A 17,170-nucleotide genomic window follows, 5' to 3' on the forward strand; every position below is an offset into this window, starting at 1 on the left:
TACATACTGATTCTATCATCATAGATAAAAGATTCAGAAAATAACAGAAAGCACAAATTTTCTATATAACATTCACTTTTCTATTAAAACTTAAATATTCTATCATCCAAATAGCAAAGAATTTATTATATCAGAAATAAAAGATATAAATTACTTCTACCATTCAAAATAATAAACATGCAGAACTATAATTCTACACAAGGCACACTGGTAGAACCCTTGGAGAACTTTATGATTATTTTTCATTAGAGAATAAATTATATGATATATTCTTGACAAATAATATCACTAAATTATTGCAAAATTGCTTAAACAGAACACAAGGTGGTTTTAGTGAAAAAAAAATTGCAATTCTTTATGAGATTTTTCTTAATTGCACTCCTCAAATGTTAAGGTATCTTGAAAGAAAGTGTAGTTCTTTCCAAGCGATGAGAGTGTACCTAATATGTATGGAGAATGAAAGATCTTTGCTTGTTATTTTTATTTATTTAGGTTTAAATAAGTGTTTCATTTTGGACTATCAGGTACCACCAAGATCATTGGGAGGCACAATTAATAATATTCTGAAACATAAAAAGATTAACAGACAGTTTAATTAAGGTCACTTTTCTTGACAGGAAAGCAAATCAGTCAAACAGAATTTCCTTTTAAGAGACAGGATTCCTCTTTTTTTGTTTAAAGATTTAATACAATTTATGGTATTGCAAATAATGTTGACATTTTATTCAGAATACATATTTGTGGCATTTTATAATAAATCAATTCTAAAACCATATAAAATGTCACCACGCTAAATTCTGAATCAAATAATTTTAAGAATTTTGGCAAACAAAAGACCAAATGCAAAGTTTTAAAAAGATACAGTAACATAAAAATCTGAAAATTTCAGAATTTAGTATATTTTAAATGTTAAAGAATGAGAGAAGCTGTAAACTGTGATTTATCTTGCTAAGTAATAAGAAAATTTCATCTGCAGTAAAATACTACTGAAAACAAAGATCCAAAATCAACATTAACTTAGTTGGTTAATAAAAAAGCTAATGCTACTAGGAGACCAAGCTGTATCTTTCTCAATATGCTTATTTTATGAGCATGTTTAATGAATCTAGAACAGGACCAAAGAAGCCACTAAGACACAAAGATGACAGAACAGCACCACCTAGTTCCCTTTATAAAAGTTTCCAAAAACGTATATATCTCAGACTGACTTGGAGAACTGCATATATTTTCAAAATAAATCATTTAGTATAAAAGTGTAGTCTAGAAAATTATCACCTGCACACACCATTTACTTAAATTGCTTTAATTTTAAAGTTTCTTATAAAATAAAAAGAAAGCAAAATGAAAGATAATGGATGAGCTGGAGTTTTTCTAACTGTGCACTTTACTGTTGTATGTAATCAAAAAAATAAGTCGCTAAATACATGTTAGACCATTGCCATTATGGTTTCAAAAGTATGTATCAAAAAAGTAAGTTGAGTTACTTTATCTATTTTAACATCTATTCCAGGTTTATCAGTAGCCAATAAAGAATAATATTTAAAGTGCCATATAATCTGTTAGAATTTTCCAACATTATTTCCAACATGAGGCCATTCATTAAAGGAAGTGATAAAAGGATGCAAAGCATATCTGCATACTGCTCATATGATTTTTTATTTTCTCTCCAATGTTTTAAATAACTGTTTAAAATGTTCATTTTATTTTTAAAGTTATTAAACGGTTTCCCCACCTCTTCTCTAGTTTTATTTACTAGGTGGTTAATATTTCAATCATTATCAGAGCAGACAGAAAAGGAAGAGAGATTACAGGAACAATATTTAATCGGAACTCTGAAGAAGCCATATTATGGTAGTACAGGTTGTAATCAGGCACAGTGTATTGTAATATAAACAAGGGCTGGAGCTTTAATCTATGTGACACAGCACAAGGACCACTGTTTCTAGATAGGACACTTTAAAAATATTTTCCCTGAGGCATCAGCAGCTCTTTAAATGACTGTCGCTGGTAACATCAGAATTGCTCAAGCAGAACTCCAGCTCTAAAAAACTAAATATCGTTGCTTGTTACATAGATCCTTCTCACAGACCTCTTCTCCCCTACATTCCCTCTGCTGACCTGGTCATCTGCAGTTCTGGCCCACTGAGCCTTTATGAAATTAAATGAATCATCCTCTTGAACAAATCAGTTAGAATAGACCATGCTTGAATATTTCTTGTTCACTTGTCAGCTTCTTTCACATTGTACTAATAAAGAAGAAAGAAAGAAAGAAAGAGGGAGGGAGGGAGGGAGGAAGGGAGGAATATTGTACTGAGAATGTTTTCAGGATAAACCATTGGAGGAAATGAGAGCTCTTTAATTTAATCTTAAGTATGAAATATTAAAAAGTCAGTGAGTTGTATAGCATTGGTATATAAATGATGTATTCACATTCAGTAGTTGTTGAAGAGATCCAACTACACAAACAGAATTTTTATATTTAATTCAGAAAAAAAAAAAAAGAAAGCATTACTGTATTTGTACTTTGTATTACCACTAGACCATAAGCTCCATAAGGGCAAAGACGGCTTCTGTTTCAATAGGAAATCCAGTGTTTACAACACTGCCTTAAAAGTAATATTTGTAAAAAAAATAATAAATCAATGAATAAACTATGCTTAAGAAAAAAAATGCTATGAAAATTAAAATGAAGAAAATTTTGACATATAAGGTTAAATGCACAGAAAAGTGAAATCCAATTTGAAATTTTAAAAATCTAACACAATCTACTTCTAATGATAAAAATGACTTGCAGAGAAAAAATTTCCTAATTCTGGGCAGTTGATCTATGGATATAATTTCATGAGGAAAAATATGTATAGCCCAAACTCAGGCTCATGGCTATAAGATTAATTTCTAAACCTCACTGACAGAGAATGAATAGATTTATATAGAAACAAATACAAGAACAGAAAATCTGTTTGCATATGTAAAACCTTTAAGTATTGACTAATTCATGGGGCAGATATCAAAAATTAAATTTTCATAAATGCTATTTTAAGAACACTTAATGAAGCCAGGTGCAATGTCTCACTCCTGTAATCTCAGAGGCTCCAGAGACTGAGCAGGAGAACTGCGAGTTCAAAGCCAAATTAAGAAACTTTGCAAGGCCCTAAGCAATTTAGGGAGACCCTGTGTCTTAAATTAAATATAAAAAATGGGCTCAGTGGTTAAGCACCACTGTGTTCAATCCTGGTACCAAAAGAAAAAAAAATCCCTTAATGTAATTATATACTATTTTAAAAAACATATTTAGGTAGAAAGGAAAATGAAACCCACATTACTAGAGTTTGCAATCATCTCTAAGATCCTTCTACAACATAGCACCAAGGAATGCATAAGGTTTCAATCTGTCAAGGTACAGATGAAGAGTTGCAGGAGAATTAACTGATTCAAGGCCTCTGAGAAAGTGATATGGCTTGGAGGATAACTTAGTCCACTTGATTCCCACCCTTATGTCTTGCTGCTATGGGACACTTCCCCAAATCAAAGTCTTAATACAAGAATATCTCTGCCCCTACAAAATAAATAACTCTTTCGACAAAACTGATGACACCCACCAAGCCAAACTCACCAACTTCTCCACAGAAACTGTACTTTTAGCCCCAGTAGACACTTTTGCCCACTCAAAGATGAAGTTTATCTATTAAGCTTTTCTATTACTGCCTCATTCCTCCATCACTGCTATGCTCTAGCATGACACTTCTAGGTGGTGAAGACTTTGGAGGAAATATTCTTGATGTTGATGGATTTGACTTCTATCTCATAGTAAGACCTTATTAAAATCTAAAAGACTAGTCTCCCTAGTCTGTCCACACTCATCAAACATATTTGTTTTATTATAGCATGTGCACTTTGCTGTACTACCTTTCAGGTAAAATGTTTTATTTTTTGTTTGTTTTTTTCTGGGTTTTGGTTGTTGTTTTTGTTTGTTTGTTTTTTGGTAGTCTATACTTGCACAGTCAATAAAATTATGTAAAACAAAACTAAATTTAAAGTAAATCTGAGTTAGTGACCTCTACTAGACCTCTCAAAAACTATGAACTTATCTCTCTACCAATACTTTCATTTTCATTATTCCATGGAAATGACATGACATGGAGAACTCAAGTTTCAGAACATTGTTAGTCTTCTCTCATCATTAGCACTTGTACATAAAAAAGAAAAGGCAAGCCAGTGGACATGAAACTATCCTCCAGAAATTTCATTTGACCCTTCAACATACATTTGTAAGTCTTGCTGATCACTTCTTTTTTATGCTAGCTAGCATCAAATTTTTCTGTAAAGACAATATTTTTTAGTACAACATTATTTAATGAATAGCATGGATACTGATGTTAATTTGATGACTTTGAACAAGAGTGTTGAAATGAAATTCTTCAGGATTTAAAGTCATAGATAAAGGTCTTTCCTTCTTATAATAAACTAACATTCTGTGTAGATTGTTATGGCTAAAAAGACTGAGATATATAAGTGTAACTCATATTTTCAGTGTTTCAGATCCTATGTGGCTACATATATGTTGTAGCTAACTGGATATTTATAAAAATATTCTCAATACAATCAATCAATAATATACTACATACATCTCCTTTAAATCAAAACAGTGAGATAGTCAACAAAATTTGCTTTCCAAATTACCTTCCCTTTTATTCACTAATCTCTGGAAAATCAATGAATATGTGAAAAGAGAAGCCACATTAGAGGAGATTTACTGCTCTGTGGCTGTGGAACTACAGGTGGTATCATGGGTGGCTCCATATTTTAATATAAAATAAGACTTTAATACAAATAGAAGTTATAGGAGAATATAATTATTAAAATCAACTCTACATAGTGGCAATGACCATTCATGAATTGAGCTAGTTTAAACTACTTTAAATATTTATTATGTGTTTTTAAAATTATTTTCAGTCCTGGGAATTGAACCCAGGGTTTTTTGTTTTTTGTTTTAATCACTGAGCAACATCCCTAGTACTTTAATTTTTTTTTTTTTTTTTTTTTTTTTGAGACAGGGTCTTGCGAAGCAGCCAGAATGGTCTCTAACTTGTGATCCTTCTCCCTCTGTCTTCCAAGTTATTGGGATTATAGCTGTGTGCCATGGCTCCTGCCTTACCTTGGACATTCATTGACTAAATATATAATTCTCCACGAGGATGATGAAATCATCCTAACTGTTCTCAGATAAAATTTAAGTCAGCCTAGTTAATATCCTTTCAAACACTGAGTCATAAAACAGTCAAAATTCCAAAAGACATCAGGAAAACTAATTTTTAAAATGTGAAAAACAAACTATATAACTTGTAACAAATCACTGGGACTTTTTTTAGAAAAAGCATTCTTATTTATTTATTTATTTATTTGGTACTGGGGATTGAACTCAGGGGTACTCAACCACTGAGCCACATCCCCAACCCTATTTTGTATTTTATTTAGAGACAGGGTCTCACTGAGTTGCTAAGTGCTTCACCATTGCTGAGCATGGCTTTGAACTAGTGATCCTTCTGTCTCAGCCTCCCAAGGTGCTGTGATTACAGGCATGTACCACCACACCTGGCTAGAAAAATCATTCTTAAAATACTACATGGAAATATATAATGCTACAAATTGCAGATTTCTTTTCTCTCTTTGGTATTAGGCTCCCAAAAACAATTATTGTCTTAAAGAAACTAGTTAATATTCCCATCCTACCTATCCTACCTCCCTCCTTCAAATGTAAAAAGGAAAAAAAAAACATCAAATTCATCCATAGTAAATATGTGTCCTCAGTTGCTGAAGTATAATTAAGCATTCAAAAAAACAACAATATTTAAATTATTTTTTTCTAAAAAAGGAGCATGAAATAAAACAGATGTATTTCTACTGAGAATGTACAGTGAACCTCTACTTCAGGGAATAAGCAGAGAATGTCTTTCTGTAGCTTGGCAATAACAAAAGCAGGTCAGTTATACTCATAATCCGCAGATCAAGGTCAGTTTTTAATTCCCCTTTGTTGATACATTTATCCGGAGATGCCTGCGACTCTAAGTCGAATAATAAGGTGATATGGCTTCCTGTTTAACCAAAGTCATCAACAGGAATATTTTGGGGACTAGAATTAAAAATCCCTAGGAAGCAGAAAGAACATAAGGGCTTGCCATACCCAGAAAGATGGGAAAGATTCAAAGCTTTGAGTCAAATGATTATAGTGCATATTTTACCTGACTGCCCTGAGTGAAAGCAATGAATCCACATTTGGGGGAAGAACATCATTAGTTAGAATCCTTTGCATTCCTTAGTATCCATTTTTGTATCCTCATATTACATACAAATAAAAATCCACTGCAAACATTTATTCTATTTAGAATACTATATTGACATTTTGGCAATTATAACATAAATACTTAAATATCTGAATCCAATTAAAGAGTTGCATCAAGATTAAATTTATCAGAAGAGAATTAATCAGTATAATGAAAACATAAAAGAAAAGAAACAGACCATTCAATCAAGCACTTTAAACAAAATGAAGACTAAGACTGTGACCCTGTACTCTAGAGGTTTAGAGTCTACTGCAAGGACAATAAATATATAACCTTCAAAACGCTATAATAAAAATATATGAGAGGCTATATGTATCATAGCATAGACAAAATAAAATGCTTAATTCTCTCACAAACTAAGAAGTCATAACTGCTAAAAATAATAAAGGATAGATTGATGGCATTCTTTTGTCTGCTAAAACAAATAGATTAGACTGATCAAAACTCCTATGGGTTGTGGGCACTGCAGTTTTTTAAGCTACAGCTTCAAATTCTTTCAATAGTGTAAAATAATGGAGCCAAATTTGGTTACAATAGTTATCAATTTATAAAATATTGCTATAGTCATAAATAAAAGAAAAGAAAACAATGTATTTTTCAATAAAAATTTTCTTATGACATAAGACAGAGGAATTCACACATAAGTGAAGGGATACAATTAATGTGAACACTCTCAAAATCACTTAATGAAGGAAAATATCCTCCTAATAAATGATAACATTTACTAAACAAACCAAAATTTAGAGCAATATCTCTGTAGATGAAATTTCTTTACCAAAATATTCTCTCTCTCTAGTTTTTCAAATTGCATCCAAATCAAAATCTGTATAATGCCTCAAATTTGTGAATGCACTGACATTTGACAGTCCATGAAGATTCCAGGCAATTAATACTATCTAAAATCTAGCCAGACACAGTGGCAAACACTGTAATCTTAGTAATTCGGGAGGCTGAGGCAGGAGGACCACAGCCTCATCAATTTAGCAAGAACCTAAGCAATTTAGCAAGACCCTGTCTCAAAATAAAAAAAATAATAAAAATAAAAAGGACTGAGAATGTGGCTCAATGGTTAAGCATCCCTGGGTTAAACCCCCAGTACCAAAAAAGTAAAAATAAATAAATAAATAAATAAATAAAAATCTATAGCCTCATATAATAACCAACAAACCTTCAAGATCCCACCATAGGAAAATGTACTAATGGGCAAATTAGGGAATAGAATATTGACATAGAAACAATTTCTGACTCTTCTTTTTGTTTGGGAGAGTAAAAGGAACAATCCCTATTCAGGGTAAGGGATCCAAATTTTCACTCATTATTTTATTTCATTCCCAGAGCAAAGAACTATTTAGAAATAACAGATACTGTATTATGTATCACAATAGTGAATGTAATTCTGCCTTGGCAGGATAACTACTAAGTGTAGAATGTGAGTAACTGCTTGCTATATTAGAGTCATAGATATATAATTGCCCTCAGAAACATCCTCCTCTGAATACCACCTACACATTAATACGTGACAGTGAACTTACAGCCAGACCCCTGTTCTATCCCACATGATCCCTGAAAAGGCTTTGAAATGAGGACACGTGCATAATTAAGGCACACTGAATATCACAGTACATGTAACTAACTAGAGTATTATGAATCCTTAGGGGAACCTCATAGAACTAATACATTTTCTAAAGAAAGCTGCACACGAGTAAAGGGAGACTAAAATGCTAATTAGATCCTCTCAGTGAAAGCTACAGAAAAGTTGATTCTTGAATTCTGAAGTTGGACACAGAATGGAACATTTGTATACAGAAGACTGAAGAGGAGAAAAAAAAATAGAGCTTGACATAAAAGCCCTTCAATAGATGATTTACACAGTTCGTGAGAAAATAAATGAGCAAAATAAAAATATAACAGTGCAAGAATTCCAAACTTCCTGAAAGGGTTAAGTATGAGAACTGATTTCCTATTAGAAAGGGATTATGTAACAACAGAGGGAAATACTCAGCCTAGCATATGCTAATTTAGTCCTCTTTGCCAGGCGTTTCTCTGTGTGTTTGGCTGGCTGGCTGACTCACATTCCTTTCCTTCTCTTTTTGCCATTTTTATTGTGAGCCCAAGGAGGTGGAACTTTCAAAAAATGCAAAAATAATAAAAACAACTAAAACACACTGTACATGTTTAATCCTGTGAAATATTGAGGTATGCACCTTACAGTTTTCAAGGGAAAAACATCACATCTGTAAGCATGCAGAAAATATCACTGTTTAACAAAACTCCCTTTCTTTAACTATCCTTCATTCCTCATTAATTTCTTTTAATGGGTGTTTCAGATCCATAGCATGGTCGGGAAATGGGGCTATTATATTCCTGGAGAGTATAAAGGAAGCTGAGTTACTACTCAGATTTCAGCACACAAAATAGACTAGTAAAGAAATGACAAATAAAGCAGATTGCACATTTTTTGTTTTAAAATATAAATATCCTAATTTGTAACCAATTATTTCTCCTTTAAACCTAAGTCTGTAACTTGAGATTGAAAGAAGAGGGCATATTAAGTACAAGAATAAAGGGGAAGGTATAGATGTCATGGACACCTTCCCCACCCACCCACCCACCCACACACACACACACACCCAGGGGGAATATGGAACAAGCTAATTAAAAATATAAATTTATTAAGAAAGTAAAAACATATTTTACACACTATAAATTTTAGGCCTTGATGTTTAAATAAGCATTGTGGGAGACACCTGCATTTTTAAATGTGAACAATTTTAGCCCAGAAGCTAAAAATATTTCTTTACAAGAACAAATTAATTGGCTTTATAAATTACACCAAATCAATATAACACTATACACTTAGCAGTCGGCAGCACATCCTTGTCAGGAAAGGTGCTTTCTCACTCTGTTCCCAAGGACAACTTTAGATAAACAATGTACCTTTACTGAAAATTCATCATCATAAAATATATAAAATTATTTGGGACTCATTTGACCTCCAAAAGGACTTTTGTTTTCTTCTAATATGAAATTGTTTGCACCATTTGATCACACTTAGCTTTAAGATTTTGTATTCCTCAGATTAAAAGAATGTCTATCTCTATTTTCTAAACCATCCCAAAGACATCAGTATCTAGTCCCTGGAATAATCTCTATGACTAGACATGGACTTCCTCCTCAGCATTGCAATAGCTGGAAGACAACTTAAATATTTAAGTGAAAACTATTTGCTGACTCAGAAAGTGTTATCCCCAATGTTTTATAATGACTGTCTTAATATTTACTTCAAAGACCTCTAAAATATTCTGTGAATAATTAATGGCTAGCTCTTTATATAATAGATCTTACAACTTCAGCCCTGTACCTATTCAGGTAGCAGCAGGTTCTCATTCAGCTTCATAAACACAAAAGATTCAGCATAAATGTTAAACTTCATTGCAGTTTCACAAATTGTAAACCTTGTGTGTGTTTTTAGGAGGAAGAGATAATTATTGCCACAGTATAAGAAAGTTATGGAAAAAAAAATATTTGTTAACCTCATTAAAAGGTGAAAGAAAATAAAGACTACAAACAAAAGAAACTTTTACTTTTTTCCTAGCAGTTCATTGTTAAAAGCTCCAAATTTTCATTACTCACAAAATTAATAAAGATATACTTCAGTCATAAAAATAAATAATGACATATTTTAAGCACTATCTATGTGAATATTTATAGATAAGACTGAGGAATGTTTCCTTTCTCAATAATTACATCTCTGATTTTGGCATTAATATTTAACTGATACCTAATTAAGCAGAATATTTACTTCCCTAATTTTTAAATAGACTACATACTTCTAAGATGAAAGCAGTTTTGTATCTGTTTAAGGAAACCCACTGAACACATTAACAGGAACAACTGGGCTCATTTCTTGAATAAAAATCAATATGCATAATACGTTCAATTATTTTGTTCTGTAGCAAATGGAATCAAACAAAACTACATTAGTTACTATTATCCAATAGTTTCTCTGTAGGCTATATCTAACATTGGGTCTATAGCTCTTAATTTTTTTAACAACTTTTTTAATGATTTTGTCCAATACTTTATATTATTTATAAAAGAAACATTCAATACTGATGTAACATAATACATATTCTATTTGTTAGCTCTAAACTAACTGAATTCAGGCTGAATAGTTCATTCCCATTTCTTTTAAAAATTCTGTATTCTCATAACCTAGGAAATGCTCTAATAAAAATGAGACCAAAAGGCTTAACTCCTTACTCACTAAAGGAAGAAAAGGATAATAGACTATTTCCCAGACCACCAGTTATTAGGATCCAACGTGTGTAAACAATTGTACAGAAATCCTATTTTAACTTTGCTATTCATCTTCATTAAACTGACCTGTGTTCCTGATCATTTGCCAGAAAATAAAATGTTGACTAATCATTTGATGAAAATGTTGATAATTTTATTAGATTTTTTTTTTTTAACTTCTAAACAAAATGTATACTCTCTCTTTTGCTTTGTCATGAGCTACTGTGATTACGAATACTCTGGCTATGGAAAGCTAAAGGATATTTTCCGTCTACCACAAGCTAGGAAAAGACTTCCCATTTCACTCTCAAGCCACATGACTGCTTTCCTGTGTTTGCCTGATGCTGCAGAGCACATTAGGCCTGAGATGCCATTTGCATCATCACACAGCAGGGGGCTTCAGCTGCCACAGCTCCAGGTTAATCCTCACCCACCTCTTTACACAAGGAATTTTCAGAAGATGCCTTTTTTGATACTACAGAACTACACTCCAAAAATGCTTGACATTTCCAAATAAAATGTTGGCAATGAACTTGTCCTTTTAAATATTTTAGGTTGCATCACTAAATTTAAATTATATTTTTCATTTTTTTTAAGGAATGGGTTTATGTTATTTTCTAATATAAAATATTTGGAATTTTTAATCATGGAAAAGAAAAGAAAAAACATGGTTGGGAAAACATGTTAAGAATGACTGATCATTTAAAGATATGATATTAAGGAATGACTAAATTCATTTAAAGATATATATATATATATATATATATATATATATATATATATATATATAGAGCTGTTTAGACTAAACTTTTCTTTATGAAAACTGCTTCATAAACCAGTACAGCCCTACAAAATATAATAATTCTTATATTCATGAGTTAACAAAGTAAGTGTACTAATATATTATGAAGAGACTATTTAACTCTATTAAAACTAATTAGGCCATACATATTTTTCATTCCTACTGTATTTATATGTATCTAGTTGTAAAGTTCAGAGCTTGCCCTCAAGAAGCTTACATTTAGTAATCAATAGGTGCTAATACCTGTCCATTTGAAAAAAAACAAAAAAGGCTTCTAACCTCATCTTTTAAGTTTTGCTACCTTGGTTTGTGATTCTTTTTCTCTGCCTCCTCTACCTGCTCAGCCAGTTACTACAGAATGGGTGACTTTGCCAAAGAGCTTAATGAAGTATATTAAAATAAAGACTGTCTCAATAATTATCATAGAACATATGTCAGCATGATTAAATAAAACGTCAGTATGATAGAGGTTATATTATTAATTTACACCCAAATCCTTCATAATAAGTAAATTTAAGGTCTCAATCGTCAGTATCCCATTGGCTTCTTATGTTAAAGAGAAAACTGGTATCATTTGATGTTGATTCCAGGCCACTTTCAAATGCATGCTTAGGATGTCTTCCAACACTTTTGCATTTCCATTTTGCTCATTAAGTGATTGAAATAATTTTTTTCCTTTGAGAAAAAAAAATGACACTGTCTTACTATTTAAATGCAACACAAATAGTTTTCAAGTATCCGATCTTCTAGTGGAGGACACAGGAACAAGGCATCTCAGTTGATGCTTAGCTTTGTCACATTACGTTCCCAGAGTTCTAATTGTTGTAGAAATGGGAAACAAACAATAAGGTAAGCTTCCAAATCTTGGTACAAAATTTGTCCAGAAACTCCACATGCTTTCAGGGGAGATTTTCTTAATTACTAATTGTCTGCTGTTTGTTTAAGTCATAGTCATTGGCTCTTATGTATAGATGCTGCTTTCCGAAGTTTCTGTTAATCAAAAAAAGGAGGAGTAAGTGAACCATATTCCAAGAACTTCATTCATCATAAGAAATGAAACAAGCTTGACAAGACAAAAATTATTACATGTAGAGAAAGGGTTTGAGAGAAGTGTTTTGGGGAAATATTAGTATTATTTTAAGTGTATGCAAATATACAGTATAACGTGTTTTCTAAAAATGCTTGGCAAGGCTCATGACACAAATGGAGGGACAAGTAATCTGTATCATCAGTTAAGCATTACTCTGAGGATCGTTGTTACTAAATATAACAAAATATTAATTAGAATATCCCCTGGGGAGAAAAAAACAAGCTAAAATCTCAATATTTGTGTTGGATTTCTTTTCATATAAGACTAACAACAAAAAGGACATAAAGTTCTCAACAAAATCAGATCTTTATGCATGTCTGTTTCTATTATATTTGCCCTTTCTTTTTTTCATTTTCCATGACTGTTGCCTCTGCTGCACAGGACCCTCTCCAGTGCCCCCTCAGGCATGGAAAAGGATATGGCTTTAGCAGGGGTTAGCAATTGAACTGAATCAACTCTATAGCCAACAGGGGTCCTAGTTACAGGTGGCAAGCTTCTGCACTCCTCATTCTGGGAAAAGAAAAAGAAAAAATTCATTTTTCTAATGTGTCCCTTGCCCTTCCTCCAGATTTTCTCTTTCTATATGTTAGTCCACAATGAGAAAAGATTTCTTCACTCAATCAGGTTTTGTTATCTAAGTATTCTATGTTCCAAGTTATAGTTTGTTTAGAAACAAGTATTTGATCCAAAACACATGTTTATTTTCTATTTGTTTCCTAAAGACTCACCAAGACAAACTGGTAGGTGTTATAGAATAGAACGAAGCAAGCTTTTTTTTTTTCTTTTCCTCCCTCATTTTATCCTTGACTTGATTCTCATCATTGACTTACCACTCCAGTATTGACAAACCAAAAATTAATTATATACTTTCCAGAAAAAGTGAAAAGAAAATGGTGACAATATAAAACAAGTGAATGAAAACACAAAAACACAGAAAAGATCTGTTCAAATGAGTTCTGTTTCAAATCATCAAACTGCAAGAAAGGGAATAATATTACAGGGGATAAATAAATTGATTAGTATTACTTAACTAACACTATAGTGCTGATAAAGTAAAAAATAAGAAGCTATTGACTAACTCTAGTATTTGCCTAGTCATAATTACTAGCAGGCACAGCAGACTTCCCTAGCCAAAATCAGCTGCTCACTACTTCCTTTACCAACCTATCCCTGCACAGAAAGAACTGCTAAGTATTTAATCTGTGTCCAGGAAATAAAGCCTTCATTTTACAACCCAACCAAGACCTAATAAAACAGTAGGGTGGTGGGAGAAACATAAATTTGAGCCCCAAAGCAATGTTTGTAGGCAAGACTCAGGCAAGGAAGGCATGAGCAATTTGTTTGAGCAAGAACCTACAATATCAACAAAGTGTGATGTGTCTGTGAGAGCAGTGTTTGATAAATGTGAGGCAGCTATAAACATGAGAAGACAATCCAATGGTGCTTTGTGCCCTCACTCCCCATCCCCAACTTTTTTTCACCCCTAAATCCTATTCTCTTTTGGTGTATTAATATGGCCTGATCTAGGATGCTCGTAAGTGTGTGTGTGTGTGTGTGTGTGTGTATATATATATTTAATATATTATATATATATATATATTTGGACTGGTGCTCTTTCCCTGGGTGCTGTATAGGACGCTTATTTATTTATTTATTTATTTGGACCTGATGCGGGTGCTGCTGCTGGTTGCAGTGGTGCATTTTCTCTGCCATACCCACACCCCTTCAGAGCCTCACCTCCCCCAGTGTGCTGTGAAAAGCAGCACTGTCTTAATCATTGCTTTACATACTCAATAAAAGAGACCCATGCCCTGAATGCCGGTGATGGAATCTCTCTGGACTGAGAAAGAGTAAATCCTCCTCCAGGCTGATACAGAGGCACCAGCAGACAGTTATTTTGCAGTGCACTGAATAGACAATTCACAGGGAAATGTTAAAGGAAAGAGGAGGCGACCCCCAAGTGCAGTGCATGGCCCACATGCTCTATAATAAATAATCTCCTCGCACCAGCCCAGCAGTGTGTGCAATGACCCGCCAGGGCCAGCACACACAGATTGGCAGGGAAAACACATCCACCGGTGTCGAATTTTCATCGCAATCACCAAATTAACTGATTTCCCCACATCACACTCCCCCTACCAGGCGCAAGCCAGCGCGCGCGCGCACGAGCGCACGCGCACAGACACACACACACACACACACACAACACACACATACACACAGAGCAGAGAAATGTAAGTTACTGAGAGGTGAACTAGGGTCTCTGGGAGGATGTTTCAGCACGGATTAGAAATCCAAGTAATGTGTCAGCCACCTGGGGTACTTGTGCGAGGGCGGGGGTGTGAATGGTGGGAAATGGGACGTGGCAGCGTAGGAAGGAAGAATGTGCTGTCTGCCTTCTCAGAGATTCTGGCACATGACATCTGAAATTTATATCCAATGTAAAATACCTACAAAATATTCTAGAAAAGATCTCTGCAAGGTCAGTTAATTAATTCAGGAATATTCTTCCCATCACTTCTTTCACATTCATAAATATGCACAAATAAAATAAGGTCCCCAGTCTATATCCCAGAGGAGGGGAGGAGAAAGGATGCATTCCAAGAACTTGCTGAAAGATGATTCATTGACCTCATTTAAATCCTCCAAAGGCCGATTGGGTTTTGCAAGCCTGTAGGTCTATGTATGTCTTACTTGCACATCCCTTTACCCGGGGACAAATAAATTTGACCAACTTATCTTTTTTCCACAAATACCTAAATGATGACAGAGGGTTAGAGTTGGGCAAATATTGATCAATAAATCAAGAATCACCTTGCTTAAAAAAATTCTATCGACAATTATTTTACATCTACCCTATATCTCACACTCAAGCCACATCCCCATACTACTCTCTTCAAAGCAACAATCTTCCGCCTTACAGCCCTTGCCCACCCAGCCCTAGCACGCCGCCTCTGCCTCCTCCACCACCCAAAACTGCCCTTCCCCAAGCACTCCTACTCCATGCATTGCCATTTATTTCATAATCAGCATCGTCTTCCCATTCTGTACCACCCCTCCCTCCCTCTTCCAAAAGAGAGGGTCTGGTGAAAAGTGAACCCCGATTCCCTAGCCACTCTGCATCTAAACCCATTGATTTGCATAATAACACTGTTTTGTGCAGTTTCCCTCCACTGCGGTCACAGGGGCTCTTACATTTCACGTGAAAGGATAATATTAATTACGGAAAGAAGGGGCAGAGAGAGGATGGAGAGGTTAAAAAAAAAAATCTAAGCAAAAATCCCTTAGCAGTAAGGTAACTGCTAGGGAGCACATATTTTTGTGCTTAAATTTTTTTTTAAACGGCACAGACTGAATAATAAAAAGTCGATGGGTTGATAAAGTGGGCTTGGGGTCTTGAAATTTTTCCCTTCTCTTCCTCTTTTAAAATTTTTGCTTCCTTTTCTTTCTTTCTTTCCTTCTTTTCTTTCTTTCTTTTCTTATTCTCTGTGCTTAAACCTCAGACAGTCTCCCCTCTCTTCCTAGGTGAATGACACGTCTCACAACACATTTTTCCCCCCGGGGATGTTATTGCAATGCACACGGTGCCGCCGCTGCTGCTGTTCTCGCAGTCTCGGTATCTCACTCCCAGGCTCTCACACACTTTTTAAAGACACACCGATATGATGCTGGTGGGATGAAGAGGAAAGGGAAAGGCGACCCGAAAAGGGGGAGGTTAAAGAGATGACAAGAGATGGAGAGGGTCGGTCAAGAGCGTGATGTGGGAGGTGGCTGGTGGGGGTTGGTGGGAGGATGGAATGTTGAGAGAGGCACAAGTTGCCAGCCAAAAGGCGTGGGAGGGAGGGTACCGGCGGGGATGGAGTGAGATGAAGGCAGCTCAGGTGAATGAAAAGGCGAAAGGTGCCGCGAAAGGGGCTGACTGCTGGGAGAGCAGGGCTGAGCCAGCGCTTGAAATTCTAGGGGCTGGTGCAAACTGCCACTGCCCCCTGCCGCACCAGGGAGTAGGGGGAGGGGGTGGAAATCGCCGGGGACTGGGCGACTGGAAGGGAAGAGTGGAAATATGGGGTGGAATGGGGATAATGGGGAATGGGCGTGAAGTTGATGCTCCCCGCGGCGGGGCGGGGATTACCTTGTAACAGGAGCCCGCAGACACTGTAGAAGAGGAGAACCGCGCTGCGTTTCCAAATCATGGTCCCTTCACTAAGGGTCTGGGGAAGGAACGAGGGGGCAAGGAGATGCTGGTGAGCAGGGCACACAAGTGCAGGGCTCCTCTTAGGTCCTCCTCCCGTCGCCCGCCGGACCCACGGTCCCTGCCGCTGCGGTGTTCGAACCCGCGGACGCGGATCGGCGGCAGCAGAAGCGGTAGCGGCAAAGCACCCGCAAATAGGATTTTGGTGGGCGAAATAGTTTCTTCTCCTTCTCTTCCTTCTCCTGCTAGTGGTGCAGACGCGACAACCGTTCAGCCGGGCACGGGTTTGGAGCTTGCCTTCCTCTCAGAGCGCTCAGCAAGTCCCAGAGCTCGCCGGGGCTGCCCAAGCAGGTGGTGCAAGGATGCCGGGGTGTAGGAGAAGGTGCGGGCGAGGGCTGCAAGGAGTGGGTAGGTCACAGAGGGGAGGGGTGGGGAAAAGGGGGAGCAAG

General features: G+C 35.5%; 1 protein-coding gene across 4 annotated transcripts in view; it reads right to left on the reverse strand.

Annotated features, from left to right (window-relative positions):
- Window positions 1–17,170, reverse strand: part of Cadm2 (cell adhesion molecule 2) — a 1,008,835-nt gene extending 991,665 nt beyond the window's left edge. For 2 of the 4 annotated variants that reach the window (XM_015478645.2, XM_015478644.2), the window contains exon 1: window positions 16,662–17,170. In XM_015478645.2, the coding sequence (XP_015334131.1) occupies window positions 16,662–16,722 (61 nt within the window). In that variant the 5' untranslated portion in view covers window positions 16,723–17,170. The remainder of the gene's footprint in view (window positions 1–16,661) is intronic. The other 2 variants (XM_015478643.2, XM_048803504.1) reach the window with 1 other exon arrangement.

The sequence above is a fragment of the Marmota marmota genome, unplaced genomic scaffold (genome assembly GCF_001458135.2).
Source record: "Marmota marmota marmota unplaced genomic scaffold, marMar, whole genome shotgun sequence".
NCBI lineage: Eukaryota > Metazoa > Chordata > Mammalia > Rodentia > Sciuridae > Marmota > Marmota marmota.